Source organism: Danio rerio, chromosome 17 (genome assembly GCF_049306965.1).
Source record: "Danio rerio strain Tuebingen ecotype United States chromosome 17, GRCz12tu, whole genome shotgun sequence".
NCBI lineage: Eukaryota > Metazoa > Chordata > Actinopteri > Cypriniformes > Danionidae > Danio > Danio rerio.
Genome location: NC_133192.1, coordinates 2,314,838 through 2,330,307, shown reverse-complemented (window position 1 = coordinate 2,330,307; position 15,470 = coordinate 2,314,838). Strand labels below are relative to the sequence as shown.

At 40.7% G+C, this 15,470-nt stretch overlaps 1 protein-coding gene across 2 annotated transcripts in view; it reads left to right on the top strand.

The window, feature by feature from the left end:
- dnajc17 (DnaJ (Hsp40) homolog, subfamily C, member 17) overlaps window positions 1-15,470 on the top strand; it is a 115,009-nt gene that overhangs the window by 13,582 nt on the left and 85,957 nt on the right. For both annotated transcript variants that reach the window (XM_073927038.1, NM_200246.2), the window contains 2 exon segments: window positions 240-309; window positions 12,823-12,881. In XM_073927038.1, the coding sequence (XP_073783139.1) occupies window positions 240-309; window positions 12,823-12,881 (129 nt within the window).

Below are 15,470 nucleotides of genomic sequence, written 5' to 3'. Positions count from 1 at the left end.
GTGTGTGTGTGTGTGTGTGTGTGTGTGTGTGTGTGTGTGTGTGTGTGTGTGTGTGTGTGTGTGTGTGAGTGTGTGTGTGTGTGTGAACCAACTGCACAGAGATTGTGAAATGTGATGGAGATATTAAATGCAACTGAATTGTTCTCATGGTTTTGATGGGATCTGGAAAAGACTGGATGTTTTTGACATTAAACTCTACTGGAGAACTGAATGGTGTTTATCTTTCTGCTCTTTTACAGATCAAGAAAGAGTACAGACAGAGAGCCTTGTCCTGCCATCCAGATAAAAACCCAGATAATCCAAAGGCTGGTGAGTACTTTTGATTAGTTACTAATAGGCAAACTGCAAAAATGAGCAAATGATATGTGATAATAGGAAAGCAGATAAAGGAACATGTAGCTGTATGAAAAAGACTCAAATTTAGTATTAAAATATTATACAAAAATTTTTTTGGTTTATTTTTATTTTGGTTCTGTATTTAAGGTCATTTTAAACTTCAATTTAGTATTTGTTATAATTAAACGATAAAATTTATCATTTATTTTCATATACATTTTTTATATTTTCAACACATTTATACTTATTGTAACTTTTTAAATCATATGTATGTATGTGTGTGTGTGTGTGTGTGTGTGTGTGTGTGTGTGTGTATATATATATATAGTTGAAGTCAGAATTATTAGCCCCTCTGAATTATTAGCACCCCTTAATTATTAGCCCCCCTGAATTATTAGCCCCCCTGTTTATTTTTTTCATCTATGATGACAGCAAATAATATTAGACTAGATATTCTTCAAGACACTTCTATACAGCTTACAGTGACATTTAAAGGCTTCACTAGGGTAATTAGGCGAACTAGGCAGGTTAGGGTAATTAGGCAAGTCATTGTATAACGATGGTTTGTTCTGTAGACTATTGAAATTAGTATATTCCAGTATTTGCTGGATATTCCAGTTTTGCACATACATTTAATTAATATATTTGGATGGAAACATATCTAATACCTACAATTCAGTCACACAAAGAACAAAGTCACATACGAGAATGGCTTGTCCTTTTTTTAATAAATAGTTAGCTTAAATTCACTGACCTTCGACAGGGACATGTACTGTAACTACATTAATGAGATTATTATTCTTTCTAAAAACTATTGTTTAGTTCTGCTTACATTCTAAATGTCATATCAACCTCTACCACTTGATTAATTATAGAGGCAGACACACGAGTGCACTGTTAAAGGTTCAGGACACCCCGGAGAACTTTTTTTTTAATATATTAACAGATGTGTGTGTGTTGAGCATCAGTTAAGACAATGTTAGCAGCTGTCAGTTTTAATTGTGGGGAAAACTGGATAATTTTGAGCTTTTGTCAGCTAATTTCAGCTTCCGGGTTTAAAATGATTTTTGGGGCGGGATCAAAATCGGCGACGTAGCGCAGTACTGCAAGTGCAATGATGACGCGTCGGTTTCTCATTATTATTCATAGCGGAGTTTTCCTATCCTATGAGAAGAGCCGGCTGCTTAATTATTCATGAGACCTGCCAGACCTGCCAGAGTCAAGCCCGAGCTGAGAGACACGGAAACCACGGCACAGTATTTAGCCGTTCATGAAGGCTCATATGCGTTTGTTTCCATCATCCACGGGGTTTGTTGAATGTTTTCCCCCGCGATCTTGTCAGGGCTGATCATACAGCAAAGCTGTGTGTGTGCTGCTAGCATTTTTGTCGGGAGAGCAGCACGAGAATTAGAGAATGGCGGACGCTGACTTTCATCAGGAGTTCCTTCACATTCAGACACATCGCCGTGCTGCTGTGTTTGCCTAATGGTTAAAATAGACAGGTCAGGAGACCTGCTGCACTGAGTCTGCTGGATACGGGGATTGAGGGAGAAGTCCTCATTTATAGGGTTTACCTGAACACACTTATCTTTATAATGATATAAATTGTGGTTGTCTGTATATGAAATTACGAATAACAAATGTAGCAGGGCATTAAATCACTGTTCATTTCTTTGCATTTTAACTTTGTGAACTATAAACTCATGCGTCTCCTCACTGTTTGTCTCATTTTGTGAGCTAACTGACAACAACAGTTGTTCGCTCACGTTCTCCCCTGCTGACCACGCCCACTCCTGCCCGATGCTCGCGGAGCTCCGCCCATTAATCATGCATCTTTTGAAAATATTCTGAAGTAGACTTTAACCGAAATTGGGGGGTGTCATGGCCCTTTAAATCTATTAGAACTGATCAATGTGTATAAAAGTGGGAACGTGTGTAAAAATTTTATAAACGTCACACATTACTTTACTTATTTTATTATACTTAAATATTTACAGTCTTTAAATATAAAATTACGCGTGAACTTGAGCTGTTTTTTCATGCTAACTGTCTCTGTTTCACTGATGCAGTGGTGTTGCTTTTTTAAATATATGCTCATATTTGCTGTAACTCTGCATGAGCAGATCAAATTCAGCTGGAGACAGAAATGCTGATCTCTTTTTTAAGATACTACAATAGTCACTCGTAATATCTGCGCTCCATTGATAATGGCTTTTTATATTTATTTACTCTGAGTTGATCTACTCTAAGTTGATCAACCTAACTCAGATCTGCTGTTCTGAAACCAAAAACTCAGAGTTTTAATCTCTCTGTAAATCAACTCCGAGTTCAAGTTTAAACTCTGAGTTGGTTGAACCTCCTTACTGAAACAGGTCCATCTTCATCTCGCATTTATTATGGTGGTTTGCATCCAGTGTTTTGGTACATTATCGCCACCTACTGCTCTGGAGTGTGTGAATCAGGGAGTATGTTTACAGACTAAGCTCCTGTTTACACTAATGCGGTTTAGTTTTAAAACGCAAAAGTTTTGCTACTGTTACGCCATCCGTCCACACTAAGCCGGAGTTCTCGAGTGCCGAAGATGGAGCATTTTGGAAACGCTGGTGAGGCTGTTTTCATTCTAAAACGCTGCTGCTCTGTCTCAGTGTGAATGGGGGAAAACGGAGACATCTGGAAACGGGGGCGGGGCTGCTGAGATTCGTTAGCTGATTGGGGCTTTTGTGTCATTGTGTATCCTTCCCTTATTCGTCAAGCCCCTATCACATGACTATAACACATGGCTTTAACGCTACCGGAAGACAGCAGACCATCCTTCACTGTAAATCACAACATGGACACAGAAATGGGAGCGTTGTTTGCGCTATTGTCTGTTTTAGGCGTCATTGTGCAGTTATTCATTTGTTACGTTTAGTAACTCGACCTCGTCGTCTGTCCACAAAAATACCTCTCTTGCTTTCTTTGCCATCGCGTTCATTGTTCAACCGGCGTTTGTTGACTAACAATAACCAAATGCCGACTGAGACGCATGCTTCCTGTTTATACTAGAACACGCATGCCCGGAGTGCACGAATGGTCACGTGATATACATTTTTGGTGGCGTAGTGTGGACGGAGATATGTTCAGAAACGCTAGTGTGGATGTGGATCGTTTTTTATCTAAGGGCCTACTCACACTATGCTATCTGTACCGTGCCCAGGCCCGTTTCTCGGATCGTTTGAGAAGTGTGAGTGCGCTGAATCGAGCTCAAGCATGGTTCACTTGGCCGGTCCTGGCCCGGTTGGAAGAGGTGTGCCTGAGCCCGGTTCACTTGGGCTTTGGCGCGGTACGCTTGTGTGTGAGTGCAAAACGCGCCAAAGCCCAAAACTGAAAGCGAGACGTGACTGTTTGATATGGATTTATTAATCATTCTTACTGTTCAGTGAACCCAAACTGCCGTCGTTTATTAAAAACGCAAACTCCTCACTTAATGACAGCTGCGCGCCTTCAGCAGACCTCCTCATTCCTGCAGCACGAGGGCTTTATGATTGTTTATGAGCGCCAAAAGTGGCGGATCTGTTCGGCGAAATATCTGACACATGAAATATACAGTCCCCGCATCCCTAAGGACTGTTTGGCGAAATATTTGACGGCATATCAAACCACTGAAACTATATAACTAGAGAAATCTCCACTGTGCTGCTGAGTGAGAGAGCGCTTCTCACTGAACAGCGCAGCATCGATGACGTAAGCGTGCCGAAGGCCGTTTGTGGTGTAAGCGTGGGCCGTCGGGGGAGACGGGAGGGGGGACAAGCGTGCTTTGGCCCGGTTCGAGGCAACTGTACCTAGTGTGAGTACGGCCTAAAATGCACTAGTGTAAACGGGGCCTTAAGTAATGGACCTCTTGTGCGGTTTAAACACATGCCACATTGCTCATGCGCATTTCCATGTACATGACGTGCTGCATGCATGACGTCACTGCACTACAGACTGCAGCCAGGACTGCTTGGATTTTTGAGGACACGTTCTCCTTAGCGTTCATGCACAAAACCCAAAACACAAAGCCGTTTTAGATCAGATACGGTGGTTAAATTCATGGGTCAAACCAGTAAAAATAAAGCCATAATCAAGCTGAGGTTTTAGTGAGCATGCTGATGAGCGCAGACAGTGACTGTAGACTGCAGTGTTTGATATGCCAGCATCAGAGCTCCAGACTCCAGCATGTGTCTCCTCTTAGACCCCCCGTCACTCCATCTGCCCAGAACATCTGCATAATCCATGCTGGAGGAAGAAAAAACCCTCGGTGAGCACCTTTGGATGAACATGGCGTGTTTGGAGGGGCATTTTTCACTGCGGTCTCTGGAGGCCTTCAACAGTTCATGATTAAGGCAGAACTGGGCTTTGCTTTCTCTGAAATCATACAATATGCAGGGCTGTGAGCAGTGGAGGAATCTTAAAACCTTCACGCACACTGACAGAGAAATATGTATCAACTATATTCACCCAAACTTTGCTAGCAAACGTGCAATGTGCAATTTTTAATCTGTTCCTCTAGGATTTTTTCAGTTCACTGGTTCTTGAGCAAATTCTGACTCCAATTATTTGTTCAAATGTAAATAAAAGCCGAGAAATATATATATATACAGTTGAAGTCAGAATTATTAGCCCCCCTGTTTATTTTTTCCCCAATTTCTGTTTAACAGAGAGCAGATTTCGTCAACACATTTCTAATCATAATAGTTTTAATAACTCATCTCTAATAACTGATTTATTTTCTCTTTGCTATGATGACAGTAAATAATATTAGACTAGATATTCTTCAAGACACTTATATACAGCTTAAAGTGACATTTAAAGGCTTTACTAGATTAATTAGGTTAACTAGGCAGGTTAGGGTAATTAGGCAAGTTTTTGTATAATGATGGTTTGTTCTGTAGACTATTGCAAAATATATAGCTTAAAGGGGCTAACAATGTTTATCTTAAAATAGAAATAAAAAATTTAAAACTGCTTTTACTCTAGCTGAAATAAAACAAATAGGACTTTCTCCAGAAGAAAAAAATATTATCAGACATACTGTGAACATTTCCTGAATCTGTTCAACATCATTTGGGAAATATTTAAAGGGCCATGAAAGCCCCTCTTTTCAGCAGGGTGTTTTAACACCTCTACTTTGGAAAAAGTCAGAAAAGTGGGCGTGTCCAGCTCTGTTTAGGGAGGAGTGTCGGAGGAAGAAAAGTGGGAGGGTGTGGGAGTGTCTATTTGGGCGCGCGTGACTTTCAGAGTCAAAATACACACACACAGTAGAAAGTGATGGTGTTTAACCTACATGGACATCTGTAGTCGAATTATTTGCCAAATTATTAAATGGTGGACTTTAACTGCAGTTTGGCTCTTTCATTCAGGGAATTCATTCATGCCCCTGGCGACAAACGCGATATTTGATTCGAGGAACGGCTGTAAGCGTGTATTTTTCATGCAATGTTTGATACCGCACGGCGAATGAGAGAAAAAAAACTCTGCATTTCCCAGAAACTTAGATGCACACGGCAGGTAGCGTCAGAAAGCCGCGTGTGTTATTCCGGTCACTAAATGCGGTGAAAACCCTACACGAGGTTAAAGTTTGGTTGTGGTGCTAACATGTTTACACTCGGTGCAATAGTTAACTTAGTTCGATACGAACAAACTGAATAAACAAAGAGCACTGGTCGCTCACTTACCAAATCTGTAGAGACAGGACAATCACCAGCAACTAGAGCCGCGTCTTTATGAAGAGGAGACTACAAGCGAATCCGGATTTCAGCGTTTGCAGATGAGAACAGCTCTCAGGTAAACAATAATCCTCCTTAGACACGTAAGTTATTGTTGTCGAGCGTCGCGTACACTGTTAATCCACACGTGAGTCTGAGCTCTCACAGAGAGAAAATGAAAACAAAACTTCACTGCAGCAAACTATAAAAGCAACACTTCACGCTTGTTTTGCCAACACAACGTGGCGTCTCTGCCGTCTACACTGTGACAGTAATGAATATTAATGAAGTTGCACAATAGAGCGCGCTGATTGGTTTGAACCAAGCTTTACTCATGCATTAATGCAGCACACTGTAAGACGTAATAAGACACACTCTGGCACAGACGTCCAGTCTGCACGCTGGAATACACGCTATTATGTCATGACCGTGACGCAGCTTCAAAAATTTCAAACAGGAAGTACGAATTTGCTTGAAATAACGCAAAAACAACCAATTTACACTTTTTAGTGAAATATAGGTGTCCTAATAGTGTTCTTAGCAGTGTGGGACACATATACGACTGTCAACAGCTCAAAAAATGATTTTGTTTTGGTGTTTTGGTGTTTCGTGACCCTTTAAATAACAAAGAAAAAATCAAAGGCGGCTTAATAATTCTGACTTTATACACAAATAAAAATATTTCACATTTGATATAGAATTTTTAAAATATTTGTTTCTTTTCCAACGGTGTAAAATTTAACATTTCATCGTAATGTCAAAAAAATGCTTCTAAATCATCACATTTGCACACATCTCAACTGGTGCAGCATTATTTAGCCGATTCAGATTTTGTGTGATTTTTTATTTTTATTTTTATTGTCTCTCTGGTCTTTCCTGCTGTCAATGGAGCAGTCCGGCAAAATGAGAAGAAAGCTGATCCTGATTAGTCCTCGTGTGTGCATTAAGGCTGCATTTACACTGCAGATCTTGATGGTCAATTCCGATTTTGTGACTGTATCTGATTTTTTTGATCACCTGCTTACATCATCTTTAAAAGTGACTCGTATCAGATCGTCTGCATTTACACAGCAAATGGCAAAGGCACAATGACCAGGAAAAAGAGAGCGGGCGCTGACTAACAGCTCTTTTCCCTATTCCGGTATGTAATCTGTTCGCAGCTTTTTGACAAGCTGTTTTACTCTAGTTTATAACAGAAAGCTTCTCATTTGTCCATCTTCTTTTGATACATAGGCTTTTTTAAACCTTTAGGCATCTTAAAGTAATGTCCATGCTGTGATTTATGCACTGATGTACGCACTAGTTTTATATTAGTTTATACTGGTTACATGGCGGACATTGCACTCTCTCGCTCTCGTTAACATGCTTATATACCTGTGTTATATGACAATATAAAAGCTGTTTAAGTCCTCGTGTTTGAGATTTAAGGTTTGGGACTCTGCTAAAGTCTGTTCTGAAATGAAAGTGTCAGACTTGACATCATTCTCTATGGTTTTTAATGATGCGCGACTCACATTAACAGGTGAAAATCCGATCTATCTGCTTACACTGCAGACACGAGTACACAGATCTGATTCATATTGGGTACATTTCCACATATGAACAAGGCCTGAATCTGATTTGAGTAAATTGGAATCCATGTGATTTGTTCCTGCTTACATGTTTATGGGCCATATCCCATCTGTGCCACATGGGAGGGAAAAATCTGAATTAAGTCACTTGAACAGTGCAATGTAAATGCAGCCTACAAATGCTGATTGGCCCACAGAAAGAACATTTCAGAGCCATGCTAGAGTCTGACTTTGTAGATAAACCATTTCCATTTTTTAAATAAAAAGTCTTAAAATGTAAACAACTCTTAAAAAACATCATATAATGTAAACAAGCTGTCATTTCATACGAATATGTCAATGGCTCAATTTTGACATGTCAGATAAAACCTTATAACTCTAAACTGGAGAAAAATTTAAGGGGGCTAATAATATTGACCATAAAAATGGGTTTAAAACAATTAAAAACTGCTTTTATTCTAGCCAAAATAAAACAAATAAGACTTTTTCCAGAAGAAAAAATATTATTGGAAATACTGTGAAAATTTAGCAAATATTTAAAATAAAATAATCGAATAATTCTGGCTTCAACTGCAGGCTTTTCTTCTTTTGTTATTCAGCACATCAGCTTGTCTTGGACTGAATGAACGGCAGTGGTATGTTCTTGGCAGGCCGCTGAAATAAAATGCTTTTTTTAACAGTGAAGGGTAATGTCAGTCTGCTAGGGGTGAAGCGGGGGTCTGTTCACATGTGGAGCGGGTTGCGTGCGGCGCTCGGCTCTGTCTAATCACGCAGGTATCGCTGTAACCGGAGCCTCCGGCTGGCCGGGCCTCCCTGTGGGCTGAAAGCGGAGCCGCAGACGCTGTTAGTGGCCGTCATTAGGGCTCCGGGGCCCTGCGGGTGCTCTGATTGCTCCGGCGGCCCCTCGTGTGCTGCTGCGGGACCCCTGCGCTCACAGCAGGAGATCATTACAGAACAGCTTTCGTGAGAGCCGAGACACCCTGAGCTAATGCAGGAAACCTGTTCACTGGTGGTGTGCTGTTAGCTCGCACACATATACATACACACGCATACACTGCAGCAACAATAAACCTGCTGCTTCTGGATAGAGAAATACACACACACAGATGTGTGCACACACGCGTGTATATATACACACACACACAAATGTGAGCAATTTTGCAATTACAGTGCATCCGTAAGGTATTGATAGCGCTTCACTTTTCCCAATTTTGTTTATGTTACAGCCTTATTCCAAAATGCATTCAATTCCTTTATTTCCTCAACATTTTACACACAATCCCCCATAATGGAAATGTGAGGAGTTTTAGAAATTTTTGCAAATTCATCAAAAATAAAAAGCTTATAAATCAGATGTACATCAGTATTCACAGGCTCTGGCATGAAGCTGTAAATTGAGCTCAGGTACATTCTGTGTCCACTGATCATTCTTGAGATGTTTCAGCAGCTTCATTGGAGTTCACCTGTGGTCAATTCAGCTGACTGTACATAATGTGAAAAGGCTACACCTGTCTATATAAGGGCCCAGGGTTGACAGTGCATGTCAAAGCACAAACCAAGCATGAGGACAAAGGAATTGTCTGTAGACCTCTGAGACAGGATTGTCTATAGACACAAGGCTCGGAGGTTACAGAAACATTTCTGCTGCTCTGAAAGTTCCAATGAGCACAGCGGCCTCCATCATCTGTAAGTGGAAGATGTTTGACCACCAGGACTCTTCCTAGAGCTGGCCGGCCATCTAAGCTGAGTGATCAGGGAGAAGGGCCTAAGTCAGGGAGGTGATCAATAACCCGATGGTTGCTCTATCTGAGATCCAGCGTTCTTCTGTGAATAGAGGAGAACCTTACAGAAGGACAACCATCTGTGCAGCAATCCACCAATCAGGCATCTGTATGGTAGAGTAAGAATGGGTTTTAACCACAACGGTTCAAACTCTGCCAAGTGACTAAAGAGTTATCAGTATGTTGGTAAAAAACTGTCCATTTCTAGTCAAACCATTCTTCTGCAATCTCATACCAAGAACGAAAATAAGGGCAGTATTATTAGCTATAAATGTGGGAGAGCGTTGATATTATGTGATTGTATTGTATTGCAATATGGAGTAAATAAGTGTTGTGGTTAAATCAAAAGTAATTCACAAATGCTTGAATATGAGATGATTTAATGACAATAATTCTCTATGGTCACAACTGAATTTCAAAATAACTGTATAAAATGCTAAAATATGACATGATAAAACGTATGACATAAATTATAGCCAGCTTAAATGTACAATTAAAGTTACCAGAGGTAGAAGGAGAGACACAGGGGGAGGGAGAGAGAGACAAAGAGAGCAGGTCCAAGAGCCTGATTGCAGTAGAGTCAGAGGGCGTACTCACACTATGCCATCCGTACCGTGCCCAGGCCCGTTTCCCGGATCGTTTGAGAAGTGTGAGTGCACTGAATCGGGCCTAAGCACGGTTCACTTGGCCGGCCCTGGCCAGGTTGGAAGAGGTGTGCCTGAGCCCGGTTCACTTGGGCTTTGGCGCGGTACGCTTGTGTGTGAGTGCAAAAAGCGCCAAAGCCCGAAACTGAAAGCGAGACGTGACTTTTAAGGGACTGTTTGATATGGATTTATTAATCATTCTTACTGTTCAGTGAACGCAAACTGCCGTAGTTTATTAAAAACGCAAACCCCTCACTGCACGTCTGCGTGGCTTCAGCAGACCTCCTCATTCCTGCAGCACGAGGGCTTTATGATTGTTTATGAGCGCCAAAAGTGGCGGATCTGTACGGCGAAATATCTGACCGCATGTCACCGCATCCCTAAGGACTGTTTGGCGAAATATTTGACTGCATATCACTGCGTAACAAACGACTGAAACGATATAACTAGAGAAATCTCCACTGTGCTGCTGGGTGAGAGTGTATGGCAAGCCGTTTTAGCATTTAAACCTTGTTCAGACTATCCATAAATATATTTAGAGATATCTCTAACTATATTTTGACTAGTCATAATTATAATTCGACTAGTCAGATTGGAAATATCTGCAAATATATTATGACTGACTAGTCATATTCCTCCATTGACTTCCATTGAAAAATGTTTGCAGATATCTCTAAATGAGTTTTGACTAGTCACAATTGTAATTAGAGATATCTCCAAATGAATTTTGACTAGTCAAAAATCCAATTCAAGATATCTACAACTGTAATTCAACTATTAGTAAATTAATTAGAGATATCTTCAAATATATTTGTAAATATCTCTAAATATGACGAATTAAAGATATCTCTAAATGTATTATCACTAGTAAAACTCAGTTAGAGATATCTGCAAATATTTTTCAATGGAAGTCAATGGAGGAATATGACTTGTCATAATATATTTGCAGATATCTCCAATCTGATTTTGTACTAGTACAATTGTAATTGCAGATATCTCTAATTTTCATTCTGAGAAGTGGAATTATAATTATGACTAGTCAAAATATGATTAGAGATATCTCTAAATATATTTATGGAGTCAGAACAAAGATTTAAATGCTAAAAAGGCTTGCCATAGAGAGCGCTTCTCACTGAACAGCGCAGCAGCGATGACGTAAGCGTGCCGAGGCCTGATATGGTGTGAGCGCAGGCCGTCGGGGGAGACGGGAGGGGGGACAAGCGTGCTTTGGCCCGGTTCGAGGCAACTGTATCTAATGTGAGTACGGCCAGAGAAGATAGACTCCAGAGGAGGAAAGGAGAGGAGCAGAGCAGAAGGGTGCAGACCAGGAAAAGAGAGGCCAGGAAAAGAGACAGAGCAGAGTTTTCCAACTATTTTGTATCTTTCTTGACCATGTGACTAAAGCCCAAATGCTGAGACATTCAAACTGGCCAATCAACATGTGACCACATCATACATCCCCAAAAGTCCACACACCAGGCCCTGATCTAATCAGTATTATGCCTTTTGGAGTCAGCATGGACCTTCTTTAGTCAAAAAGACATGTTTTGTCATATAAACAAATGCATATGATCATTTAGCCTCTTACAATAGATCCACCAATCAGGCCTGTATGGTAGAGTGGCCAGACGGAAGACACTCATCGCCTGGAGTTTGCCAAAAAGGCATCTGAAGGACTCTCAGAGCATCAGAAACTAAACTCTCTGCTCTGATGAGACTCAAACTGAACTCTTTAGAGTGAATGCCAGGCGTTACACTTGGAGAAAAGCAGGCAGCGCTCATCACCAGCCTAATACCATCCCTACAGTGAAGCATGGTTGTGTTGGCATCATGCTGTGGGGATGTTTTTCAGCAGGAACTGGAAGACTAGTCAGGATAGAGGGAAAGATGAATGCAGCAATGTACAGAGACATCCTGAATGAAGACCTGCACAAGAGTGCTCTTTACCTCAGACTGGGGCGACGCTTCATCTTCCAGCAGGACAATGACCCAAAGCACACTGCCAAAATATCAATGGAGTGGCTTCACAACGACTCGGTGAATGTCCTTGACTGGCCCAGCCAGAGCCTAGAGCTAAACCCTATTGAACATCTCTGTAGAGATCTGAAAATGGCTGCACACTGCATGTCCCACCTAACCTGATAGAGCTTGAGAGGAACTGCAAAGAGGAACGGGCCAAAAATCCCAAAGACAGGTGTGCAGAGCTTGTGGCATCATATTCAGAAAGACTTGAGGCTGTAATCGCTCCAAAGGTGCATCAACAAAGTTTTGAGCAAAGGCTGTGAATACTGATGTACATGTGATTTTACAGATTTTTTATTTTTTATAAATTTACAGCAATTTCAAAAACTCTTCTTTCTCATTGACATTATGGGGGATTGTGTGTAGAATGTTGAAGAAATAAATTAATTTAATCTATTTTGGAATAAGGCTGAAACATAAACAAAGGAGTGAAAAGTGAAGCGATATCAATACTTTCCAGATGCACTGTATATTTGCTCTTCATTTGCATTAAACATGAGCATAAAATAAAAATAGACCGTTTTGACTTAATTTTTAACATTTATTTACTTTTTTAACTATAATTTTGAGTCCTACAATGTACAGAAAGCACTCAAGAAGGGTGTTGTGCTTGAATATTTGTGCTATTTGTGTTTACACAGAAGAGTGTATTTTGTGCATCAGATGTGCACTTTTGTAACTGTGTCACTGTGTTGATTGAGATTTTCTGTGTTTGTGTGCGTGCGTGCGTGTGTGTGTTTAGCGGAGCTCTTCCACCAGCTCTCTCAGGCTCTGGAGGTTCTGACTGACGCTGCTGCTAAGGTGAGAAACACCCCATTTATTAGAGATCTTTCCAAATGCATCATAAAACACTACACATATTTACACGGGTCAGTGCTTCTAAAGCTCCTTTACTTCACTGTCCACTGTTTTAGTCCAGAAAGAGCTTCATGATTTGTTAGACCCACTTTATATTAGGTGGTCTTCACTACTATGTACTTACATCACTGGGAATATTTTCCTGGGAATAATATAAAAGGAGCTGTTGACATGGAACTGAACCAGATATGGTGAAAACCCAAACAATACAAACATAAAAATAAAACAAAACTAAAAAAATTGTACAAATAGTTGTGTAATGATACGATGGAATGACAGAAGGATAAAGAGCTGAACTACTGAAGCGTGTTTAATACTTTATATAAAAGGCTTCATTAATGATGGCGGCTTAAAGACGCCTCTCATATGGAGAATGAAGCCACATGCATTGCTCAGGTGTGAGTTTCTCAAAGACTTTAACAGAGTGTCAAAATCTTGATGCTTCTGTGGGTCTCGTCTCTCAGATCTGAGCTTTATTCTGTGTTTTCTATTGGATTGGTTGAGCCATTCTACAGCTTGATTTTCTTTCTCTGAAAGCATCTGAGAGTCTCCTTGGCTGTGTTTTTGATCATTGTATTGCTCAAATGTCCAGCCTGGTTTGATCTTCATCCTCCTGCTAATGTATATGCTGGACTGAAGCAGCTAATATTCATTTACACTGAGGAAGGGCAGAGGCTTGCTGAAGAACTACTGAGAGATTTCAGCTGCTGTCTGGGCTTTCACTGCCCAACTACTCCTCCCTTTCTTCATGTGTTCAATACTTCCCCCCTGTGTCATTTCATTTTATTACACAAAACTTCATTTGTAAACTAATTAGATTTGTTTTCTTTGCATACATGGCATTCCTTGGTTGTTATCAACATCTAGGGAGACATTTCAAGTCAACAGCGCCTTTAGAAATGTGTTTAGGCGATGTGTTAAACACTTATTTTCCCCACTGTACCGTGTTGCAAGAACACTAAAATGAATGAATGTTAACTAATACATTATTAACATCCAAATTGATGCTTTAAGACTGGATCTATGCTTCTTCTAAAGACAATTAAAGCAGTGGTTCTCAAACTGTGTGGTACGCGGGCTTCCTTCTAGTGCAGGGGTGTCAAACTCAATTCCTGGAGGGCCGAAGCCCTGCACAGTTTAGTTCCAACCCTGCTCCAACACACTTACCTGTAGGTTTCAAACAAGCCTGAAGGACTCAATTAGTTTGATCAGGTGTGTTTAATTAGGGTTGGAACTAAACTGTGCAGAGCTGCGGCCCTTCTGGAACTGAGTTTGACACCTGTGTTCTAGTGGTACATGGAGATATCAAATATGTCATATGTACATGCTACATATATTTCAAAATTGATCAAAAATGATTTATATATGAATGTGACATGTAATATTATTTATTATATGACATTTAGCCTATATTTCTGAGGTGCAGGCAACATTTCCAGGTGTTGATGAATTGGCTACTATATGTTAATACTTTACATTTATTTCAGCACTTTTCTTTTTACTTTTTAAAGGGCCATGAAACCCCCTCGTTTCAGCAGGGTGTTTTCACACCTCTACTTTGGAAAAAGTCAGAAAAGTGGGCGTGTCCAGCTCTGTTTAGGAGGGAGTGTCGGAGGAAGAAAAGTGGGATGGTGTGGGAGTGTCTATTTGGGCACGCGCGAGTTTCAGAGTCAAAATACACACACACAGGAGAAAGTGATGGTGTTTAACCTAAATGGACATCTGTAGTCGAATTATTTGCCGAATTATTAAATGGTGGACTTTAACTGCAGTTTGGCTCTTTCATTCAGGGAATTCATTCATGCCCCTCCCGACAAACGAGATATTTGATTCGAGGAACTGCTCTAAGCGTGTATTTTTCATGCAATGTTTGAGAGAAAAAACCCCTCCGCATTTACCGGAAACTTAGATGCACACGGCAGGTAGCATCAGAAAGCCGCTTGTGTTATTCCGGTCACTAAATGCAGTGAAAATCCTACACGAGGTTAAAGTTTGGTTGTGGTGCTAACATGTTTGCACTTGGTGCAATAGTTAACTTAGTTCGATACAAACAAACTGAATAAACAAAGAGCGCTGGTCGCTCACTTACCAAATCTGTAGAGACTGAACAATCACCAGCAACTAGAGCCGCGTCTTTATTGAGAGGAGACTACAAGCGAATCCGGATCTCAGCGTTTGCAGATGAGAACAGCTCTCAGGTAAACAATGTTCCTCCTTAGACACGCAAGTTATTGTTGTCGAGCGTCGCGTACACTGTTAATCCACACGTGACTCCAGCTGCGCTCTCACAGAGAGAAAATGAAAACAAAACTTCACTGCAGCAAACTATAAAAGCAACACTTCACGCTTGTTTTGCCAGTACAACGTGGCGTCTCTGTCATCTAAACACTGTGACAGTAATGAATATTAATGAAGTTGCACAATAGAGCGCGCTGATTGGTTTGAACCAAGCCTTACTCATGCATTAATGCAGCACACTGTAAGACGTAATAAGACACACTCTGGCACAGACGTCCAGTCTGCACGCTGGAA